This window comes from Macaca nemestrina, chromosome 1 (genome assembly GCF_043159975.1).
Source record: "Macaca nemestrina isolate mMacNem1 chromosome 1, mMacNem.hap1, whole genome shotgun sequence".
In the NCBI taxonomy this organism is placed as follows: domain Eukaryota; kingdom Metazoa; phylum Chordata; class Mammalia; order Primates; family Cercopithecidae; genus Macaca; species Macaca nemestrina.
Window position 1 is genome coordinate 41,339,597 of NC_092125.1, and position 23,066 is coordinate 41,362,662.

At 45.0% G+C, this 23,066-nt stretch overlaps 2 protein-coding genes across 40 annotated transcripts in view; one reads left to right on the forward strand and one right to left on the reverse strand.

The window, feature by feature from the left end:
* Window positions 1–5,039, forward strand: part of LOC105484566 (SMG7 nonsense mediated mRNA decay factor) — an 88,521-nt gene extending 83,482 nt beyond the window's left edge. For 20 of the 38 annotated variants that reach the window (XM_011746323.3, XM_011746329.3, XM_071076921.1 and 17 more), the window contains 5 exons: window positions 34–114; window positions 589–748; window positions 1,574–1,744; window positions 1,868–2,013; window positions 2,644–5,039. In XM_011746323.3, the coding sequence (XP_011744625.2) occupies window positions 34–114; window positions 589–748; window positions 1,574–1,744; window positions 1,868–2,013; window positions 2,644–2,757 (672 nt within the window). In that variant the 3' untranslated portion in view covers window positions 2,758–5,039. Of the gene's footprint in view, window positions 1–33; window positions 115–588; window positions 749–1,573; window positions 1,745–1,867; window positions 2,014–2,595 lie in introns of all 38 variants that reach the window. The other 18 variants (XM_071076831.1, XM_071076829.1, XM_071076827.1 and 15 more) reach the window with 3 other exon arrangements.
* Window positions 5,040–6,362: 1,323 nt separating this feature from the next.
* LOC105484568 (neutrophil cytosolic factor 2) overlaps window positions 6,363–23,066 on the reverse strand; it is a 36,103-nt gene continuing 19,399 nt past the window's right edge. For both annotated transcript variants that reach the window (XM_011746331.3, XM_071076955.1), the window contains 9 exons: window positions 22,083–22,126; window positions 20,146–20,287; window positions 19,860–19,928; window positions 18,642–18,717; window positions 16,936–16,961; window positions 16,365–16,516; window positions 16,127–16,238; window positions 10,735–10,912; window positions 6,363–7,026 (listed from right to left, as the gene is read on the reverse strand). In XM_011746331.3, coding sequence (XP_011744633.1) covers window positions 6,914–7,026; window positions 10,735–10,912; window positions 16,127–16,238; window positions 16,365–16,516; window positions 16,936–16,961; window positions 18,642–18,717; window positions 19,860–19,928; window positions 20,146–20,287; window positions 22,083–22,126 — 912 coding nt within the window. In that variant the 3' untranslated portion in view covers window positions 6,363–6,913. The remainder of the gene's footprint in view (window positions 7,027–10,734; window positions 10,913–16,126; window positions 16,239–16,364; window positions 16,517–16,935; window positions 16,962–18,641; window positions 18,718–19,859; window positions 19,929–20,145; window positions 20,288–22,082; window positions 22,127–23,066) is intronic.

The following is a 23,066-nucleotide window of genomic DNA, read 5'->3' on the forward strand; positions in this document are numbered from 1 at the left end:
AACTTAATTACCTTTTTTTCTGGGACTGTGAAGAAATCCTTATTGGAGAAGCCCTCAGAGCTCATGTCACATTCATCCTCTTTCCTGTCCCTCACCGGATTCTCTCTCAATCAGGTAGGTGAACAGTGAAGAATCCTGCTGTGTGCTTTTAGTGTCAGCTGATCAGTGTCTTTCTCATACTGTTTCAGTATATCTGTTTTTTCTTTATTTTCCATATATTAGTGTATTCTAGATATTTGATGTTACTCCCTTGTCTCTGATCGGGGCATACTAGTGACTTGTACATCATGAGTTAAAACCCTTTAACTTCTCATTAATATTGAAACCCTTAGGGCTCTGTTGTTGAGCCAAATAAATTATTCACATTTTCAACCTGGATAATTTACATAGAGCAAATTTAAGGGTGAGAGAAAGCAAAGAGGAAAATTAATTTGACTGGAAAATTGAAACAGAAAGAAATAAAAGCCTTCAAAATTTCTCTTCCTAAGAAAAGCTTAAGGTGTACCCAGCATCCATGAACGAGCCATTGGATTTTCTCAAATCTCTTTCCTCGGAGTGAGTTTAGAACTTCACCGTCATGTCTTTCAGGAAAGATACCCAAATAATAGTATGTTCAATGAGGTATATGGGAAAAACCTGACATCCAGCTCCAAAGCAGAACTCAATCCCTCAATGGCCCCCCAGGAAACATCTCTGTATTCCCTTTTTGAAGGGACTCCGTGGTCTCCATCACTTCCTGCCAGTTCAGGTATTAACTACTCTTTAAATTATAGACCTTGCATTTCCTGTACACTCAGTTTGATTAAGGGATAGTGAGATTCTGTAATTGTAAATATATCAGTTGTTGGGTTTTTTATTTTTTTTGTTTATTTTTGTAACTTCTGAAAGGAAATAGAAAAAAGCCAGTTTATGTATTAAATGCGACTGACAAAGCTTTTTACATCCTTAGTAGCCAGCAGAGATGTAAGGGAGAAAATAGAGGTTCTGTCTTAGGTTCCCAGCTGTTTTTTAGTTTTATTTGTAGGTGTTCATTCTTTGCAGAAAAATTGCATTTTTTTTTTTTTTTTTTTTTTAAAGACAGCATCTTGCTGTGTTGCCCATTCTAGACTCAAACTCCTGGGCTCAAGCAGTCCTTCCATCTCAGCCTCCCAAGTAGCTGGGACTACAGCTGCATACCACTGTGCCCAGCTCCGCACTTTTTAAAATTGAGATTTTTAACTTATAATAGAGTCTGACTAAATAGTAATTCTTAAGGTTAGCAAATTCTTTCTGATACATAAGACCAATAAATATGTATCTGAAATAGTCGTGCCAGAATAGTGCATTCATTCAGTTGACAAAAATTGCCTACTATTTTGTTTTGCTTTTTTAAGGTGAAGAATATGCCTTAGATATGTGTGGCAGGGCAAATTAGTGCATCTAGCAGATCTCTTTGGAGCCTTTAGTTTCCCTTTCCTTCAAAGCCCCGTGGTTATTGTTAGAATTTTAGTGATCAGATCTACAGGAACCTGTAGTTCTTTGTATGTTTGTGAAACAATGATTTACTATATCCTGTGTTACTATTATTTGATAGATCATTCAACACCAGCCAGCCAGTCTCCTCATTCCTCTAACCCAAGCAGCCTGCCCAGTTCTCCTCCAACACACAACCATAATTCTGTTCCATTCTCCAATTTTGGACCCATTGGGACTCCAGATAACAGGGATAGAAGGACTGCAGATCGGTGGAAAACTGATAAGCCAGGTGAGATCTACATTTCATTGCCAAGCAAAATTGAAAGAATTTACTCTATCCTTCCCTGGGGTCTGGCAATTGGTAGTGATAGAACGTCTTCTTGAATTTTTCTTATCTCTTTTCATCCCTTAGCCATGGGTGGGTTTGGCATTGATTACCTCTCAGCGACGTCATCCTCTGAGAGCAGTTGGCATCAGGCCAGCACTCCGAGTGGCACCTGGACAGGCCATGGCCCCTCCATGGAGGATTCCTCTGCTGTCCTCATGGAAAGCCTAAAGGTGAGTAGATTTCAGAACAAGAACCACAAGATGATTATAGCAAAGATGTCTGTGCTTTCATTCACATAAACAGCGAGGCTTCTCAGGCCCTCGCGGCTGACTGATACGTAGCACATATATAGCAGAGTTCTAGAAACATGGGCTGCCTTACAAGATTCTTGAGTGATAATTTTTAATTTCTGAATTCACTAGTGGTAAAGCAGTATCTTCAGGAGGATAAAAACAAAGGTTTTAGTTTCGTTCTAAGGTTAAGAAAATTCTGATTCATTTTGGAATGTTTGATTTAAGCGTTTTCTGACAAAATAAGAGTATCTAATTTTAGAAATGTTTTGTTTGCCTAAAACTTTTATAGTAAATGCCCTATGTGGTACCACATACAGCCGAGTTTCAGTAAAAAGACTTGACATAAAATGTGATTTCACTTCTTCTGGTTTAAAACAGTCTTAATGGAAACTAACTAGCTTTAAGAATCTTATAATGACTTTTTCTAATAGCTGGATTTTTGTGGGGAGTGGGGTTTGGTTTTGGGGCCATATGTATGCCTTTATATTTGGCTGGGATTGAAAAACAAATCCCTTTCAGACAACTGGGCATTTGACCTCTGCTGACAAGATCTGGACTGTTTTTCAGTCTATCTGGTCCAGTTCCATGATGCATCCTGGACCTTCCGCTCTGGAGCAGCTGTTAATGCAGCAGAAGCAGAAACAGCAACGGGGACAAGGCACCATGAACCCTCCACACTGAGGCCAAAGTGGCAACCTGGGAATGAAGGCTCCATAAACCATGGCATGTTGGGTTTGCAGGACTGGCCCACACAGTCCCCTGCAGGTGGCAGCCCTCTTTTCTGTTTCTTGCTGTCAAGAGGGTGTAAGTATTCCACCAGCCCGCTGAGTGTGCACGAAATGTTCGCAGTGCAACAAAAAGAAAAATCCATCAGGAACTCTCCATCCCCCCGGGGCCTTCCGGAGGGAGAGAGAGAGGAACTGCTGTTTATCTCACTCAGTTACTTGGCATCACCGCCTCTCACCTTCTCCATTGTGCATGTCCCCAGCCACATGGGAAGTGAAAGCTGAGAAGGGAAGGCAGATGGGAGAAGCCAATGGGAACTTCTCAGTCCTTTTTCCCTCTTTGGGGAATAAAATAGGAATCCATTAATGGTTGCTTTGCTGACTGAGAATGTAGTTGAAATTATTCTTAAACATCTTTTATTATTATTACTCTCAGTAGTAAAATATCACACTGAATTCTTCCATACACAGGTGTGCTTCTAGTCAGTGTGTAGCAAGGAAAGCCCCGTTCACTGCTCCTGTGAGAGGTTGGTGGTGACAGGATGGGGAACCGACCTCTTCAGCCAGTGGAAGTGTTCCCTAAGGGAGAGTTCAAGGCCTCTCAGAAGGCTCTGGTAGGCCCTCCTCTGGCCAGGAGACTCCAGCAGGAAATGCCCTTCACTCTGTAGGTGCTCGAGCCCCAATCGAGGATGCAGTGTGGGTGGTGGTGCTGGACTGGCCTAGCAGGTGACTGCTGTAGGATTTCAAATTACGTTTTTGATTCCTGTACATTTTACAGTCGCACAGCAAGCAGTCTCGCGGAAGGCAGGCTAGTCCATTCACAGCCTGGAACATTCTAATAGGTAGAAGCTTTCAGTGTGGTTATTTTTTGTTTGGTTGGTTTTTGTGCCCCCATTCTACTTCCCACCCTCCTGCCCCACCTCCATCCCTTTTTTACCCGATGCTGTATGCTAGTAATTGTTTTTATTCCTAATGTGTACAACATCACATCTCCCCAAGAAGCAACAGCATGGGGTCCAGCAGTTGGGGCCCAAAAGACAGTCTGAAGAGGAAGGATGCGGCAGTATCTGCATAGTCCACAGAGGGCCCAGGCCCCTGCCCAGCTGCAGTCTCCCAGCCTCCACTTTCAGAGTGAAATTCAAGGCAACACGGACATGTGCACGTCACGCACAGAAGAAAACGCAACGTCGTCCATTTTGGAAAAGGCGAAAGAAAGGAAAATAAACTCTTTATTTGATATTTATTAGGAGGAAAGAGGACTGAAAAAGTACTTGCGTAGAAACAGAAGGACAGCATTTCTGTTAGGCATTTCCTGGAAAAGTAATATTTTAAGGGGAAATTATGAAAACAATCTAAATGTTCAATTGCTGTGCTAGTGGTAGGGTTTATTTTCTGGGAGGTCTCTCGTTTGTCTGTATGTTTGTGTACACACACATGCCCATCTGCTGTCCCAGAGGGGAGGGGTTGTGTGTATGAGTGTATGGGGTTAGTGTGGAACTTAAGAGCTGGAACACAGCTGTAGAGCAAAGCACATCCAGGAGCCCCAGTTGTCACTGGAGTCTGGGCAACCCCAGCAATGAAAAGGGGTGAGATAATGCTCATTGCTCTTCAGAGAGAGTGGTTGGAGTCCCCCCCCACCCCGCCCCCCAAGTATGCTTACATTATTGCTCTTTTAGTTTGATATGGTGTTTGGGTTTTGTTTTGTTTTTTTGAAAGGTCTGAAAAGGTGAAGCCCCCCACCCAATGGCAATATGAAACCTTTTGTGCTTCTCTTCAGCCCCTTCCCTGTGTCCATCTTTCTCTCCTCTTCCGAAGCCTTTTTCCTACTACCTTTACCCAGTTTGTGTGTTTGAGCTCTGCATTCAGGCAGCTGCAACATTCCAGTGTTTGAACTGTCACTGATTCTTGCGCCCTAGACAAGCTAACCAGGTTTACCATCTCACTCCCAGTAATACCCAGCTCCCATCTAAAGCCCCATTCTGCATGAGAATTTGGTGTTTGGAATGTTTTCTGACTCTTGGGGCGGGATTCCTCGCCTTATCATCCTCACTGTGGAGTAATGAGGAGGGGGAGGAGAATCTTTATCAGAAACTGGTTTTGTGTAGTAAACTTTCTTTCCTGGTTTTTTGTTTTGTTTTGTTTTCTGGATTTTGTTTTTTTGTTTTTGTCTGTCTGTGCAAGACCTGCAGCTGCTGAAAATCAGCTTTGCCTTTAATTAAACCATGTTCTCTCCAACCAGATCTGTGTATTGATTGTTTCTTTTCTATCCTAAAAGATACAACTATTGAAGGAAATCCAACTTAAAAGGCAAGAATTTCAACAACTCACAAGTCATCCAGGGAAAGGCATAGATGGTCAGAACTTGAGTATTTTTCAGGGTTATTTTTGCTTTTAGTAGCATTCCAGACCAATGAATTATGGAAATTATAATTAATTATAATGGAAAGGCATGAGTAGTAAGAAATCGATTATCAAAATTATTTTATTTAATAAAAGAATGACTTATGTTAAGGAATTAAGAGCCCATCATTTTTATTCCTATTGTAGCTGTTACTAAGGCAGTTCAGAGAGTTTATCCTTTTGGCCTGTAAAAATTCACTGAATCTGATTAGCAGCAACATTAATTACTCTTCTTAGTTTTGGGGTTTCTTTTCTTTGAGTTGTGTCCAAAGTTTCTAGTGGTAGCTTGCTGGGTCTTCCAACTGTGTGCTGGAAGCCAGTGCTGTAGCAAACCGTAATGTCTGTGTGCTCACCCTGACCGACTGTCATTTCACCTACGTGTTGATTCAGTCTGCAGTTTTCACTTCCTTATTCTACTTTTTACAAGTGCCTACACACTTGAAAAATTGTTAGCAAAGCTGCACATACGCTACAAGAAGAAGGGGGTAGGGAGAGGAATTAAGGCCAGGCCTTAAGGTCTAATAGTTACAGAATCCTTCACCCAAGTTAGTCCTGAAAAATTGGACAATTGGTTTAGCCAAATCCATAGCATTCTGTTATGTATATTAGTATAGTATATGCAGTCATTTACCATATAACAACATTTTGGTCAACAATGGACTGCATATACAATCATGCTCCCGTAAGATTATAATACATTTTTGCTGACCTGTATGTTTAAATACACCGATGCCTACCATTGTGGTATAGTTGCCTGCAGTATTGAACACAGTAATATGCTGTACAGGTTTGTAGCCTAGGTGTAGTAGGCTATACCTGGTAACCTTTCTGTGTAGTAGGCTATACCATCTAGTTTTGTGTAAGTGCACTCTAGATGATGTTTGCACAACATGTTTCTCAGATCGTGTCTCCATTGTGAAGCAATACATAACTGTATTACCAAATGTCAGCTAACAAGATACTACTTACCAACTGGCTTCATGAACACCACTGTTTTTCATCGCTTAAATGTCGGTGATATATATTCAGTATTGAGTTCTTAACACATGTTCCTCTCTGATAATGTACAAAGGTATGTAATTCTATAAATTCTCTGTGGAATTGAGTGTTGTATTCCATGAGACCCTCACTCAGTCTAGGTTCTGTTTAAGCAACACGTAATGAAAAAAGAAAACAAGTTTATTTGTATATGCTTCATGAATAAGGTTACTTCAAGCCTTAAGAGTCAATTATAGTAATGGTTCAGAAACAGGAATATTTGTATTTAGTCCTTGGGCCTGGACTTCGCGTCTTGTTTTTGTAAGATAGTTTTTTTTTTTTTTTTTTTATTGCGGTATGACACAGAAAAGTACACCAATCAAATGTACAGCTTGATGAATGTTTACAGTGGGAACGCAGCTGGGTAGCCAGCTCTCAGATCAAGAAACAGGATCAGCACCTGGAAGACCCTCTGGTGCCCTTTCCAGACACTTCCATCCGCTCCTCCTCTCACCTAACTCCTCCATTCACCTGTCCCCATCCCCTCACCTGCTGTGCCCCAGGAAATCATCCTAGGTACTCACATCATTGTCTAGTAGGTTAAATTTTAACAGGGAATAGTTAACACTTCCAAACTGTAATGTCCCAGTATAGTGTACAGCAGAAGGGTGCTAAATCTTACAAACAGGTAATAGGGGCTTCATTTTCTTCAACTTTGTAGTTTGTGAAACATCCTAGACTTCTCTCCGAGTGCTTTCCAAATCTGTAGTTGCGCATTCTTCAACGAAAACTTTGGGGAAAATGCCCACCTTCCCTTTGCACTCCCCTTCCAGCCATTCGTCATTCACTGTTAAAAGGAAAAGTACACATGGATTTCTAAAACCACTGTAGGAAGATCACCCTGTCTGGCTCTTCCACACAGAATTTTTTATTGGTCACCCTTCCCCACCCCTAATTGTGATCAACAGGGCAAAGACAGTATTGCAAAGTGGTTTGAGAGTGAACACTGGGTTTAACCGTCTTATTGATCTGTCTTAACATGATAATGAAGGAGCAAAATGCAGAAGGATAAATTATGTTTTTCAAAAAGTTACCAGATAGAGAAGTAAGGTCAAAGAAATTGAACAACGAATTCGTAAATAGAATTTCCATCCTTCCCCCACCCCCAGCCTCGACAGGGTCTCACTGTCACTCAGGCTGGTCTCACTCCTGGGCTCAAGTGATCCACCCAACTCAGCCTCCCAAAGTGCTGTGGTGATAGGGGTGAGCTTCTGTGCCTTACCTGAGCTTTGTTGGCAATCTTTGTTTTGACTACAGAAAAGGGACATGCCATTGGTTAAATATATTAAAAATGAAAGTTCATTAGTAAACTTCTTTTCACTGAACTCCATTAAACAGCTGAGTTGGAGCTAGTGATGGGTTAGTACATGTTTGTAAAATATAAAGATTTTAATAGCTCCTACTCAGAGCCTTTAATAGAGTACAGGCATTGTACTTAAAAAATATATTCAGACTTCATAATAACTTGTAGGTATCCATATTTTACTGAGGAAAAGGAGACCCAGAGAGGTGAATAGTTTGTTCAGAGCCATTCTGCCAGTAAAAATCAGACAACTTAGGTATAATCTCCAAAGCCCACCTACCTGACCACACAGCCAGTTAAGTTTGTCTTTGTACATCTAGATCAGACATTAAGGCCCTGGTGCCTGGATCCTGCCCCAGAAATTTTGCTTTAATGTGTGGTGTGACTGGGCAGCAGTTTTTTCAAAAGTTCCCTCGGTAATTCTAACTGCAAATCACTGTCTTGATGCTTTCTACTTACAGGGTAGGTCGTGGACTGGAAGCTTACTAGAAATGAAAAATTCCAGACCCCACCCCACACCAGAGTCAGAATCCACTTAGGAAGATCCCCAGGTGATTCACATGCGCATTAGAGTTTGAGAAACACTTTGCAGATGAGACCGTCTCATAACTTGAATGCAATTGAACTCCCCTCTGTCCTACCCTGACTGTGCTAAATTCTGTTTTCTATTGAAGTGCTACAATATGGGTACTTCCTCAACTTAGACTTGTACAGGTAGGTCATAGTAAGAAGTGCACTGGCTTCTCTCCATATCTACCCAAAAGGTTGTTTTAGTGTGTTCTGTCATTTTATTCCTGCTCCCTCTCCCAAACTCCAGACAACTGAGCTGGTTGGTTGATTTAGGCACCTAGAAAGTGGCACTGGGAGGTGTTCAACCCAGTTCTTCCCACTGAGTTACCATTCTCTCTTGTTGGAACAGTCTGCTTCTATATTACTACAACATTATATATATATTATATATATTTTATACATATTATATATAAATTTTATATATATTATATATATATAATATGTTATATATATTTATTTTTTTGAGACAGAGTCTCACTCTTGCTCAGGCTGGGATGCAAAGGTGCAATCTTGACTCACTGCAACCTCCACCTCCCCGGTTCAAGTGATTCTCCTGCCTCAGCCTCCCGAGGAGCTGGGACTACAGGCGCGTGCCACCATGCCCGGCTAATTTTTTTATTTTTAGTAGAGATGGGGTTTCACCATGTTAGCCAGGCTGGTCTTAAAACTCCTGACCCCAAGTGATCCACTCACCTTGACTTCCCGAAGTGCTGTGATTACCAGCATGAACCATCATGCCCGGCCTATACTACTCATATTTTTAATTAATTGCTACAGACTTGTATACTCTCTCTACCCGCATTAACTTTTTTTTTCTTTTTTTTTTTGGAGACAGTCTCACTCCGTAACCCAGGCTGGAGTGCAGTGGTGCAATCTCAGCTCGCTGCAACCTCCACCTCCTGGGTTCAAGCAATTGTCCTGCCTTGGCCTCCTAAGTAGCTGGGATTATAAGCACATACCACCACACCCGGCTAATTTTTGTATTTCTAGTAGAGACAGAGTTTCATCATGTTGGCCAGGCTGGTCTTGAACTCCTGACCTCAAGCAGTCCGCCCACATTGGCCTCCCAAAGTGCTGGGATTACAGGCATAAGCCACTGCGCCCGGCCTATTTTTATTTTTTTAAGACAGAGTCTCACTGTCACCCAGGCTGGAGTGTAGTGCAATGTCGGCTCACTGCAACCTCCACTCCTGGGTTCAAGCGATTCTCTTGCCTCAGCCTCCCTAGCAGCTGGGACTACAGATGTGCATCACCACACCCAGCTAATTTTTACATTTTTAGTAGAGATGGGTTTTCACCATGTTGGCCAGGCTGATCTTGAACTCCTGTCCTCAAGTGATCCACCCACCTCAGCCTCCCAAAGTGCTGGGATTACAGGTGTGAGCCACCACACTCACCTACCCCCATTAACTTTAAAATTTCCCACTCTCTTTGTCTGTTGGATTTTCTGTTATAATTGATAGTAGTTTTTCACTGCTTTGCATTGGTAGTTCACAGACTCAGCATATGAGCAGGGCTTTTATGATGGGACTTTTTTGTGTCCAGGTAGAGAATTAGGCTGGCAAACCACGAGTTGGAATGGTGCTTCTTAGAGTGTAGGCAGTAGACCAGCATCACCTGGAAACTCGGTAGAGATGCAAGTTGGTGGGCCCCACCCCAGACCTGAATCAGAATCAGAATCTCTGGAGAGTGGGCCCAGGAATTGATCCCTCTCCGAGGGATTCTTAGAACTCTCCACTTTTAAGAAGTGGGTCTTGCTGTGTTGCCCAGGCAACAGCCTTGAACTCCTGGCTTCCAGTGATCCTCCTACCTCAGCATCCCTAGTAGCTGGGATTACAGGCATGCTGTTTCAGTTTTTAGTCTGTTCATTCCAAACAGAATCAAGAAAGTCGCCGGAGACACAGCATAGTTCTGAATAGCTGGTTTTTAAGGCAAAATTTACCTACTTTTCTCTTTGAAAAGTACATTAATTCAAAGAACTATGGTTTGCAGAAGGTCGTATGGCTTGATGCAAAGGCAAAGTGATTCCAGCCAATTTGTTACCTCTGGGAATGAAAATCCATGGTTTCCAAAGCATACTCCTCTTTAATAATCAAGATGTTATCACTGGCCAGGTGCGGTGGCTCATGCCTGTAATCCCAGCACTTTGGGAGGCCGAGGCAGGTGGGTCACTTGAGGCCAGAAGTTTGAGACCAGCCTGGTCAACATGGCAAAACCCCATCTCTACTAAAAACACAAAAATTAGCTAGGCATGGTGGTAGGCGCCTGTAATCCCAGCTACTCAGGAGGCTGAGGCAGGAGAATCGCTTGAACCCAGGAGGGGGAGGTTGCAGTGAGCTGAGATTGTGCCACTGCACTCCAGCCTGGGCGACAGAGGGGGACTCTCTCAAAAAAAAAAAAAAAAAAAAAACTCAGCTTCTTGTTGCTTTCCTGGCTATTAGAACAATAGACAGGGAAAGTTTGAGTGCTCAGCTCTGCTCCCTCCAGCTAGATGCTAGGAAGCAGGTTGAAAACACTGGCTAAAGTTTTGTTTGTAGATTATTGATGTTTTCTTCTCTCTGCCCTTGACCTTGTTTCTGCTAATATGTTAATTTGTTTCTATAATCTTGGAGTAGCACTTACCCTTTGATAGCACCAGGATTATATCCCCTTCCTGAAACTCCAGGTCCTCTGGTTGGGTAGCCTCATAACTGAAGAGTGCCTCCACTTGGCTGCCTTTCTTAAGCTGCGGATCTGTTGTCTGGTTATTAGCATCAGCTTTTTCACTTTCCTTGGGTTCATCTGGAAAGCCTTGGTCACCCTGAAATAATAAAGGGCCTGTTAATTTTCCCATTTTCCTGCCAAATGAACATTGAGCATCACTAAAGGAAACAGCGAAATGTCAAAGTAGAACCTGGGATATAAACTCATAAAGTTTGTGATCAGTGCCTTGTGTAGAGCTTATATGCTCTTTGTGAATACTGGATGTTGGGTAAATCGGTCCCCAACCTTTTTGGCACCAGGGACCAGTTTCATGGAAGACAGTTTTTAGATGAACGGTGGTGGGTGGTGGGTGGCGGTGAGGGTGGTTTCAGAATGAAATTGTTCCACCTCAGATCATCGGGCATTAGATTCTCATACAGAACGTGCAACCTAGATCCCTCACATGCAGAGTTCACAATAGGGTTCGCACTCCTATGAGAATCTAATGCTGCTGCTGATCTGACAGGAGGCAGAGCTCAGGCCTGTATACCCGCAGCTCAACTCCATCCCAAAACTACTAAATCAGAAACTCCCTGAAGGTGAATCCTGCAATCTTTAATTTTTTTTTTTTTTTTTTTTTTTTTTTTTTTTTTTTTGAGACAGAGTCTTGCTCTGTCGCCCAGGCTGGAGTGCAATGGTGTGGTCTTGGCTCACTGCAAGCTCCGCCTCCCGGGTTCACACCATTCTCCTGCCTCAGTCTTCCGAGTAGCTGGGACTACAGGCGCCCACCACCACGCCCAGCTAATTTTTTTTTTTTTTTTTTTGTATTTTCAGTAGAGATGGGGTTTCACCGTGTTAGCCGGGATGGTCTCGATCTGCTGACCTCATGATCCACCCGCCTCAGCCGCAATCTGTATTTTAAGTCCTCTAGGGAGTTCTGATACTTGCTAAAGTTCTAAAACCACTACACAATGCCATACTTCTTTTATCTGTAACAACATTTCTTATACATCTTAGACTTCTGGTCTTAGACTTCTTCCACATTATGGTCACTTTTGCTTCACAAATGAAGGAGAAGGATGCAGTTTCTAGAGATGTAAATCATAGAATTTAACAAATCAACATTAGAAATGCTGCTAGGCTTGTATATACCGAGTGTTACAAGTTCTAGCTTCTCAATGCTGTTTGTTGAACCTTGGTATATTGTCTTTGTTGAGAGGCAGTACAATGAGGTGGAAATGGCCCTAGAGAGTCCACAGACCAAGGTTTGTGTCCCACCTCCACTGCTTACCAGCTCTGTGTCCCTAAGCAAGCAGTGTAACTTCTCAGAACCTCAGTTACCTCACCTGAAATTGAGGCTAGAAGAATTCAATGAGATGGCGTAGAATAATAGTAGTTGGCATTTAGTGAACACTTACTCTGTGGCAGTACTCTTCTAAATATGTAAAAATATTTAGACTTGGTTAATGGTAAGTGTTCCAGCATAGAGTAGATGCTTAATAAATGGTAGTTCATTTTCTTTTCTTTTTTTTTTTTTTTGTATTTTTAGTAGAGATGGAGTTTCACCATGTTGCCCAGGCTGGTCTTAAACTCCTGACCTCAGGTGATCTGGCCCACCTCAGCCTCCCAAAGTGCTAGGATTTCAGGCGTGAGCCACCACACCAGGCCTCTTTTTTTTTTAGACAGAATCTCACTCTGTCACCCAGACTGGAGTGCAGTCGTGCGATATCAGCTCACTGTAACCTCTGCCTCCTGGGTTCAAGCAATTCTGCCTCAGCCTCCCAAGTAGCTGGGACTACAGGTGTGCACCACCACACCCAGCTAATTTTTGTATTTTCAGTAGAGACGGGGTTTCACCATGTTGCCTCAGCCTCCCAAAGTGTTGGGGTTACAGGCATGAGCCACTGCGCCCGTTTTCTTTTTCCTAGCTAGTGAAAACCTGCCTTGCTGCCTCCAAGAATAATGGATAGTGATAAAGAACATTCAACAGTGACTCCTGAGCCTGGATTAAATTGCAGAAAGATTGTTGGGAGTTTTAAGAGGGTTGGCTACATGTAGCCACCAAATAGATTGAAGCTCCTGTCAAAGGAAAAATTTTTAATTAAAAAAAAGTTTAAGTGAAGTAGTTCACATTTAGAGCAAAACTCCTTCTAGGAAGAATCTTTTAAAAAAGATGCTGAAGGGGTTAATCCAAAGACAGTTGGAAAACCTAGTGACCTTTCAGACTTCCAAGAGACCCCTTACACTCGCACTCACTCTTACCCCAGGTCCTGGGGCCTTTTGTCTCAGCCAGAGACACCAGGGAGTCTCATCCCCAGTGGCCGTATTTCCTGAAGGCAATTTTCTGACCGGGGAAGATACCTTAAAACAGGTTTATACACTGCCCCTTTCTAGGCTCGTTCTCTTTCACTCTTCCTCTCCCACTTTTTTTTCTTTTCCAGCAAACATTTGTCTCTGATTTGAGTGAGAATCTAGCAAAGAACCCCTTGCTTTAAACAGAAGCCTCAGCCCAGCTGCGAGGGTGAGGTTTGCAGGAAGGACTCTGCCTCCTACTGTGGCTCTGGGCCTGGATGAGCCAGAATAGCTTTCCCACTTGCTCATTTCTACCATCTCCAAATCCACTTGTAGGTAGAAAATAGTAACTTTCCCAAGGATTCATGTGTGAACTGTTTCATATGATACTCCCTGCACCAGTGTAACTGCAAATGCAACAGCCTAAAAATGCAAAGTCAGAAAAACAGGTGAGGTGAATAGGAGAGCTGAAACTTTTGAAACAGCCCTAATTAACAGCTTTGGTCAGTGGAGACTGGCCTCATTAATGCTGTATCTGGAGCTCTCTCCAGCCTCAGGACTGGATGGGAGCTGGTTCGTCGGGAAGAACTGGCTAGCCTAGCTCAGTCCCTGCCTTGCTCATATACCTCATAACCATTCTTTCAAAGCAAGACCTGACTTTCTTCCCGGCTCACAGCAGCATCCTAGTGTACAAGGCCTTCCATGATATGTTGCCTTTCCAGCCCGTCTCCCACCACTCTCCCCATTGCATCCTCAGTAGTAACACTGAGCCCCTTTACCCACTATGCTGACTTCTATGGTGTTCCTTTCCATCTGTAAAATGCATCCTTTCCTCCTCTACCTCACTAATTTCTTATTTATTGTTTTACGGTGAAGCTTCAAGATGATCTCAGCAGCATTTTCTTCAGGAAGACAACTCCTACCTGTTCCACTTCCCTCCAGCATTTCTGGGTTAGATAGTATACCACGTGCTTCCATAACACAGTACGTCCATTTGTGAACCCCCATCAGTTTACACAACATGAGGCTTCATGTGCCTGCCTATCTACAGAGCCCTAGGCGCTCAGCAAGTGTTTGTTGAAGAATGTCACTAGCAGACAACCCAAATGTCCACCAGCAGGTGAACAGATGCACGGAATGGAGTATCCATACAGTGGAGTACCATTTAGCAATCAAAAGGATGAGACCAGTGAAACAAAAAGACTAAACACGCACTATACAATCCACTTGCATGAAATTATGTAAAAGGAAAAAGTATATTTACAGAAGGCAGATGGGTGGTTTTCTGGGTCTAGAGTTGGGGGAGGGAATTAATGTCAACAATAAAAAGAAATGACAGTTTTTTCCCCTGGAGACCAAGAGACAGAGTTGGAGTGTTACCTTGTTGCTTCTATTAATGCTTCTAGCCTCTAACTTTTCACCTGACTCCCATTGTTCTTACTTGGAAGTCAGACTTCAGGCTAATAAGACCTCAGGCTAATAAGATAACGTGCCCTGGAACCATCAGTACAGCAGGGTAGTTAGGAATAGAGGCAGGCTCTGGAATCAAAACATCTGCTTGAGTCCGACTCCACTACTAACCAGCTATTTAATCTTGGTCAAGTTGCGTGACCTCTCTTTGCCTTGTTTCCTAAATTATAAAATGAGAAAATAATATCTACCTCACAGAGTTATGAAGATTGTAAGAACTAACACACAGAATGCACTTTGCAGCTGGGCACATTGGCTCATGCCTGTAATCCCAGCACTTTGGGAGGCCAAGGCAAGTGGATCACGAGGTGAGGAGTTCGAGACCAGCCTGGCCAAGATGGTGAAACCCTGTCTCTACTAAAAATATAAAAATTAGCCAGGAGTGATGGCGGACACCTGTAATCCCAGCTACTCGGGAGGCTGAGGCAGAGAATTGCTTGAACCCGGGAGGCGGAGGTTGCAGTGAGCCAAGATCAAGCCACTGCACTCTAGCCTGGGCGATAGAGCAAGACTCCATCTCAAAAAAAAAAAAAAAAAAAATGCACTTTGCACAGTATCTGACACATGGGAAGTTCTCAGTAGATACTTGCTGTTAATAAGGTGTTACCCAAATTATCTCTTGGTGAAATAAATGCTATTTTCTTTCACCCTCGTGTGAAAGTGTTCTTCCTCATGTTAACTTGAGAAGGTCAGCCAGGTGCAGTGGCTCACACCTGCAGTCCTAACACCTTGGGAGGCTAAGGTGGGAGGATTGCTTGAGCCCAGGAGTTTGAGACCAGCCTGGGAAGTATAGTGAGACTATATATACTGTAAACAAAACATTTTAAAAAGTAGCTGTGTGTGGTGGTGCACATCTGTAGTTCCAGCTACTCGGGAGGCTGAGGTGGCAGGACTGCTTGAGCCTGGGAGGCGGAGGTTGCAGTGAGCTGTGATTGTGCCACTGCACTCCAGCCTGGGTGACAGAGCAAGATGAAAGAGAGAGACAGAGAGAGCAAGCAACGCAAAAGAGAAAAAGAAAAAAAGAAAAGGGAGGAGAGAAGAAAAGGAAAGAAAGAGAAAGAAAAAAGAGAAAGAAAAAAAGAGGGAAGGAAGGAAGGAAGAAGAAAGAGAAGAAAGAGAAAAAGAAAAGGGAGGGAAGGGAGGTATGGAGGGAGGGATGGAGGAAAAGAAGGAAGGGAGGGAGGGAAGGAAGAAAGGAAGAAAAAGAAAAGAAAAGAAGGTGAAGAATGGCTATGAGCTGAGCCTTAAGCTATGACTTCATTCCAACCTTGTTTGACAGTGATGGATGGGATGTTTGACACAGTCAGGCACGGAGCCAATGGAGGGGCAGGAGGCTTTCTGTGAGCTCCTGCCCTGCTGGGCCTGCTTTTCTCTTGTGAGAAACCCTCTCCCTGCTGCAAATGGGGTGAGGATGCAGGTAAAAGGGAGGCAGAGCTGTGACTTGTTACCCACCATATCCCCAAAACCACACATCATGCCTGGTACACACAGAAGGGGCTTGATAAATGTCAAATTGTTGAGGAAGTGGCTCAGTGGAAATGGAACTTTAGATGCCCTTCACTGCACTCACCACTGTATTCTCACACCACAGAGTCAGACAGTAGTTTTTCACCTGGCCCCAGGCATCCTTCATGTTGTCTTCTGAAAGGGGCACCAGCTCATTGCTGTCTCGAGGCCGATAGCTGGGTGGGGATAATGAGTAAGAATCCAGTCAAAGAACATCATACAAAAACCATACTCCTCTTCCCTCCTCCAGGCCAGCACAAGGTCCCCACTGTTCCCCTCACAGCTGCCTGCATGGAACTCACCTCAGCTTAGTGTGTTCCAGCCGGAGCTCCAGTTTCTTAGACACCATGTCCCGGACCTGGCTGTAGGGGAGTCCAGGCTGAGTCTCCATGACTACCGTATACTTGTAGTGCACCTTGAGTGTGTAGGGCATGGGAACGCTGAGCTTCACTTCCTGAGTGGGGAGGAAGCAAAGGGAACTCCTGAGTGTCTGAGGCTTTCTCTCAACATCCTGTATCACTGAGGCTTGGTGATTTGGCACAGGGGGTACCCCATGCAGCAGGGGAGAGGCCAATAAGTAACTGGTTTCATAGTAGCCAAAAGGGCCTTCAGAGGTCGTTTAGCCCCACCCTTGCTTGGACAGGAATTCCTACTGAGCAAGATCTGGCCCACTAGCTTGGGTAGTAGGAAGTGTGTACATGATAGTGGAGGAGGCTGTCAAGAGGGTCCCTAGCCCATGGACCCTGTAAGGTAGCAACTGGTTCGACCCTTCCACTGGGGCTCTTGCTATAACCCAGACAGACACGTCTGTGGTCGATAGCCCAAGCCATCCCATCTTCTACCACTTGAAACAGTACGAGGGAAAAATGTTACCTTAGGCTCTTCTTTTTGTTTCTGACCTGAATGGAAAAAGTAGGGAGTAAAACAAAAGAAGATGGTGAATGAACACGCTTAGCCAGCCCCTGCTACACACAGATGAAACCTCTTCAAATAGGGCCCCCAACCTCTTACCCTTTAATCTGTGGGGCAATTATTAACCTTAGTAAACTGTGGGGAAGTCTCACCTTGGGGAAGCATGAAGGTCATGAACACATGAACAAACTCGGTCTCTGCTTCTAGGGAGCCTATAGGTAATTATCAAAGGACCAGCGTATCCTCACCAATCCACAAGGTTAGCGGGGATCCCGAAGGTCAATTAAACCCACAGGATCCAAAGCAATGAAAATCAGGAGTGCAAGGTGAGCCAGAGGCCACAGGAAGAACTATTAGAACCACTGATCCTCATCTTATTCTTTATTTTTGTGTATGTTTCCTAAAGTTTATTAATTTAATATATTAATCTAATATAATTGATGTAAGAGAAGCATGCACGAAGATATTTACCATAGCGGGTACATGACAGAAAAGACCACTGATCTCAAACCTAGCTGATCATTACAATCACATGGGAAGTTTTTTCTAAAATACAAATTCCTGAGCCCCATTCCAGTCCTAAAAAATCAGAGCCCGAAGCCTAGGACCCTGTATTCACAAAATCTTCCTAGGTTTATATGTGATCCTTGATGAGCCTCTACACAAAAGATAACAACAAAAAAGCTGTCAAGGACATTGAGCAGGAGCAATGGGAGAAATTTGAATATGGAATATGCATTATATAATGTTATCATACGAATGTTTAGTGTCCTAGATACCGTGATTCTATTGTGATTATGCAGGAGACTGTGTTTTTGCAGCTGTATAGGGTGAAGTGTCACGAGTCTGTAACTTTTTTTCAACTAGCTCAGGGGAAAAAATAGAATGGAGCAGGGCGAGTTCATGGTGCAAAATGTTAACAATTGGTGAGTTTAAGTGAAAGATATTCTGATGTTTACTGTATTCTACTGTCAACTTTTCTGTAGGTTGGACATTTTTCAAAATAAAAATGGGGGAAGGGCATGCCGAGTGATTCTGATGATCAGGCGCGTGTGGCAGTCACTGATCTAGAATCCGGCCGGCCACTCACTCTGTGCGTCTCTACCTAGCACTTATCCAGAATCGGCTTCAAGTGCGTAAGTGATAAAAAGCCCATCACTTCCCAAGCCAGCCCTCTCCACACTAGGAAACAGCCTTTCGGAGAGAACGTTTCCGTTTCACATCTGCCCACTGGTTCTCTGTTCAGTCTCAGGGCTCCACAGAGCGATTTCTTTTCCAGATACAGTGCCTCAGACATTTGAAAACAGCCACTCCATGCCCCTCTGAGGTAAGCATGTATAGTTACTTCAATTTTTCTTCCTGAGATATGGTTTCAGTACCTAACGATCAAGGGGTTTGGTGACTACGTGAGTCACTCAGGAACCAGCTGCATTCACCCAGGCCCCATGAGTGTTCTGCAGAAGGCAGGGAGACAGGGCACTGATTTCATGTTTGGGGTGGGTGGGTGGTGCAGGAAAGGAGGGTTCTGGAGCTGCGTGGTCATTAGCTGAGTGGCATATTGGGAGAAGAAGAAACCAGAATTTCCTGGAAGGCGGGGAGAGGAACTCAGGAAGCAGCCTGGCATGCTCCTGTGCCCAGACCTAGGGTGTTGCTCCAGGGCCACTCACCTGGTGACAACTGGGGTCTTCCAGGGGCTTTGGAACTAGGAGGAGCTGGGATGTCGGACTCCGGAGAGCTTTCCTCCTGAAGGCAACAGGGAGTGATGGTCAGAACCTTCATTCAAAGTTCCCAGGCAGGGGTGGATGTGGGGAGACGCCCCTACAGAGACCCCATGAAAAGGAGCCAGGTGCAAATAACTCCCTAAAAGTTGGAATGGTAGTGACATTTGGGGAAGACGAAGGAAATGCTGGCCAAAAGAGGAGGCAAGGTTGGCCTGATGAAAATGAAAATCATAGCAGAAAGAAGAATCCTAACCCGCTAAAAGGCCCTTGCCGCTTTAGCATCTCTTTCAGCCATATTGGAAATCCACTGGACATGGAGGGGACTGAGCTCCTGTCTCCACTGCAGAGGGCATTGAGAAAGGAAAAATTCCACTTCTCGTTTGCACGGCATTTGAAGCTTTTCAAAGCATCTGGATAGGGTGACTCTGACCAGGGAGGGCTGAGCTCGTATACAACTGGTTGCACAGTCTAGAGAGAGACAGGCCCCACTGCCATTGAGTCACTTACAGGGATGCTCAGATCTGATAAAGACAGCTCTCTAGGCCTGGCAGAAGGACAAAACTTTTGAAGTGTGAGGAAGGGAGTAGCAGCAGTTTAGAAGCAGTGGCTGGCAAGGCCCACTCTGATTCAAAGCTCTAAGGCAGATCTCATTTTATTATTTTTCTTTGTATAGAGGTGGCATCTCTCTATTTTGCCCAGGCTGGTCTCGAACTCCTGAGTTCAAGTGATCCTCTCACCTCAGCCTCCCAGAGTGCTAGGATTACAGGCATGAGCAACTGCACCTGGCCTCATTTTATTTCTAATGGCATTGTACCAGCCAACACATTGACTATTCTTCCAGGTGAAGCAGACACACCTGGGAAGACCTAACCCCCTCATACACCGTAGGCTTTGCTTCCCAAGTCACTTCTGACCAGGAAGAGTCATGGAGGTGGGGGGCCCAATGGGACCTACAGATGCCTCCAACTTAGCACACCTGGCCTTTTTTTCCCCTCATTCCCAGGTTCAGCTCTGGGCAGCTGGTGCCATCTCAAGGCGGGCTCAAGACTAGTGAGTCTTTCTCCAGGGGTCCCGACAGTACCTCTTTTACACGGCTCTTCTCCCCTCCAGGGAGAGATCTCTAAATGGTGAGAGGAAATGGGTCAGGCCTTGGCATCACATTACCTGGGGCTGCTGCTGAGGGTGGATCCGCAGCTCAACTGGTTCAAGGTAGTTGCAGGGAACAAGCCCCTTCTGCAGTGCAGCACCACAGAATCAGAAAGGAAAAAATGAAGATGTGCTCATCAGTACCCACACCACAGAACAGCCCAGAGTCCTGGGGAAGGGAGGACGAACAGACAAAAGAACTTGATCGGTCTGCAAAGAAGGCAGCAGATACTGCTCCACAGAAAGACTGCATTTGCTGCCAGGATCCCACGCCCATCGCACCACCCCCTGATCCTCTGCATACCTGCCCGTTGAACATGACGGTGGCCCAGTTATCATTGCCCTTCTTCAGGACAAAGACAATGTTCCCTGGCATGACCTGGAGCTCTTCTTGTGTCTCAGGCACAAACCCAAACAGCACACGGTGAGCCTCCCCTTCCAGAGCCCTGCAGAGGGTAGACGCAAGATCCAGCCCACATCCCCTCACACAGCGCCGTGGCGCAAACACAGTGAACTTGGAGCCAGGGACTTGGCTCCAGCCTGGCTCTAACTCCACATCTAACTGCAAATGCCGAGGTGACGCTGAGCCTGCCTGGGCTCCCGAGAGGTCTCGGTAAGAAACTGGTGTACACCTGCTCATAACCATATATGCAGAGGGACAAGAATAAAAGCAAAAACCCCACACACTAGTGAGGACTTACAATCCTTGCCCTCCCTTCCCCTCTGAGGAGGAAGGTCCCTGGCTGGGTCATCTTGGCCAGCTCCCAAGGCTGGGCTGGGGTGGATCAGGTGACTGTGGTCAGGGCAACAGCACAAAGCGGAAGTCAGGTCAGAGCCAGCTGGGCCAGAAAGACTGGTGGGAGAGGAGGAAGGAGAAACCACCTAGAGCCAGTGTTGGGCCAGGGTAGGGAGACGGTGAGCAGGGTAGGTGACAGGGAGCGTGAGGGAGGCACATAGAGGGCTCTGAGACTGCCCAGCTGCTGTGGTGCAGTGTCGGTTCCCTTAAGTCTGACTTCATGCTTTTAGGCTCTGAGGCTCTGATTGGCGTCACTTTGGAATGTGTGATTGAGAGGTTGGTGTTCAGGTTTCAGGCTTCCCTCCCTTTACTCCCCACTCTGTTACTTTCCCCTCAGCCCTTCCTTGTTTCCAGACTATTCCAGTCTATTCCTGTAGGGAATACAGGCCCTTGCAGCTGACAGGGAGCTTAGGAATGAGCTCATCCAGCCCCTCATTTTTGTAGTTGCTTTGGTACTTTTGTCACTTTTTAGTTTTATTTTTATTTTTTGAGACGGAATCTTGGTCTGTTGCCTCGGCTGGAGTGCAGCGACGTGATCTTGGCTCACTGCAACCTCCACCTCCCAGGTGCAAGTGAGTCTCCTGCCTCAGCCTCCCGAGTAGCTGGGATTACAGGCACGCATCACCACACTCAGCTAATTTTTGTATTTTTAGTAGAGATGGGGTTTTGCCACATTGGCCCGGCTGGTCTCGAACTCCTGATCTCAAGTGATCCGCCCACCCCGGTCTCCCAAAGTGCTGGGACTATAGGCATGAGCCACCACGCCTGGGCAATCACTTTTTAAAACCTCCTTTTTGGGTGGGAGGACCAGGCTTGCTTCATCACTTCGAGATAATTCTTAAGAAAGCTGTAGGTTATGACACCCTTTGTTTTTCATCTTACAGAAGAAGGACTTCCTTTTCTTGAGTCCTTCCTCTTTACTTCTTCAGAAAGCATGTGCCGATAGGGAGTGGAAAACGCCTACACAGGAAAAAGGATGCCATTCTACATTCCTGACTCCGGAGAGCTCTGGCCTGCCCCCATCAGAGGGGACCGCAGCCAATGCGAAACTGATCTCCAACGTGAGGTCAGCATCCTGGTCCCCAGGGTAGCTATGTTCCACAGGACACCACTGCCCCTCAGCAACAACCCCTTGCCATGTGGTTGGCTGTGCACGTGGACAGAGGGCCACTGGGAACCATGTAGCTGCAGCCAGGCCCTGATGGCCAGCTCCACCACAGTCAAGACTCCCATCCCCACATGTCATTCCTTTCTAGCCTGACATTCTAGAAGACATTCTTCTAAACATTCCTTTCAAGCCTGACATTCTAGAAGAAACCTGACATTCTAGAAAATTCCACAGGATTTAGACTCTGACCCCAGCTTCATCTTCTTCCCTCCCTCTCTTGCCATCGGTTCAGGCTTGGAGCTTAGATATTCTGCATATGGATTTAAATCTAACTTACCTGAAGATCTCTGGGGTTTTCGGTCTGGGTGGAGGCTCAGCTGCCTATTGAATATTCAGGAGAAGGGAAAATGGAAAAGGCAATGAGGGAAAGCAGGGGAGAGACAACAAATGGCTAATGGTAATTTGAGCATTCTTCCAGACCAAAACGTCAAATAATGCATTTCTGACTGATGGGAACACTGTCTAGGAAGGGGGCACAGTCACCCTGACTAAACACTGGGAAATAACACCTCCCACCAGCTCCCCAGGTGTAGGTTTCACTAGCGCAGCAATTCATTTTCAGCCAGAGCTAGTTTCTGGAGGTTAGCAGTCACACAGCAACATGGTGTCACAAGAATGCTTTGACCTTGAGCTCTGTCCTTTTCCCAGGAGAGTTTCCAGAAGCTCTGTTCTGTAATTAATGTCTACTATGTCACATGACACTTCTAAGTATTTTAAAATTAATTTTAAAAAAAATTTTTTTTTTTTTTTTTTTTGAGATAGAGTTTCACTGTGTCGCCCAGGCTGGAGTGCAGTGGTGTGATCTTGGCTCACTGCAACTTCTGCCTCCCTCGTTCAAGTGATTCTCCTGCCTCAGCATCCCATGTTGCTGGAATTACAGGCATGTGCCACCACACCCTGCTAATTTTTGTATTTTTAGTAGGGATGGGAGTTTCACCATGTTGGCCAGACTGGTCTGGAATTCCTGGCCTCAAGTGATCTGCTCACCTCAACCTCCCAAAAATGATGGGATTACAGGCATGAGCCACTGCACCTGGCCACTTCTGAGTATTTAAAATTGACACAGGATTCCACTGACTGGGCAAGAATCTCCTCCCCTGTTCTACACTGAATACCAAGGGATCCAGTGACCTGGGCTGCGTTCCCTTCATGGCCTCCGGCTGAACTGAAGCTCAAGGGACTTCAGCAAGGCTTTCATCAGCTTTATTGTGAAGAAAGAGATCAAGGAATCTAGATCTGGAACATACCTGCCCCTGCTCAG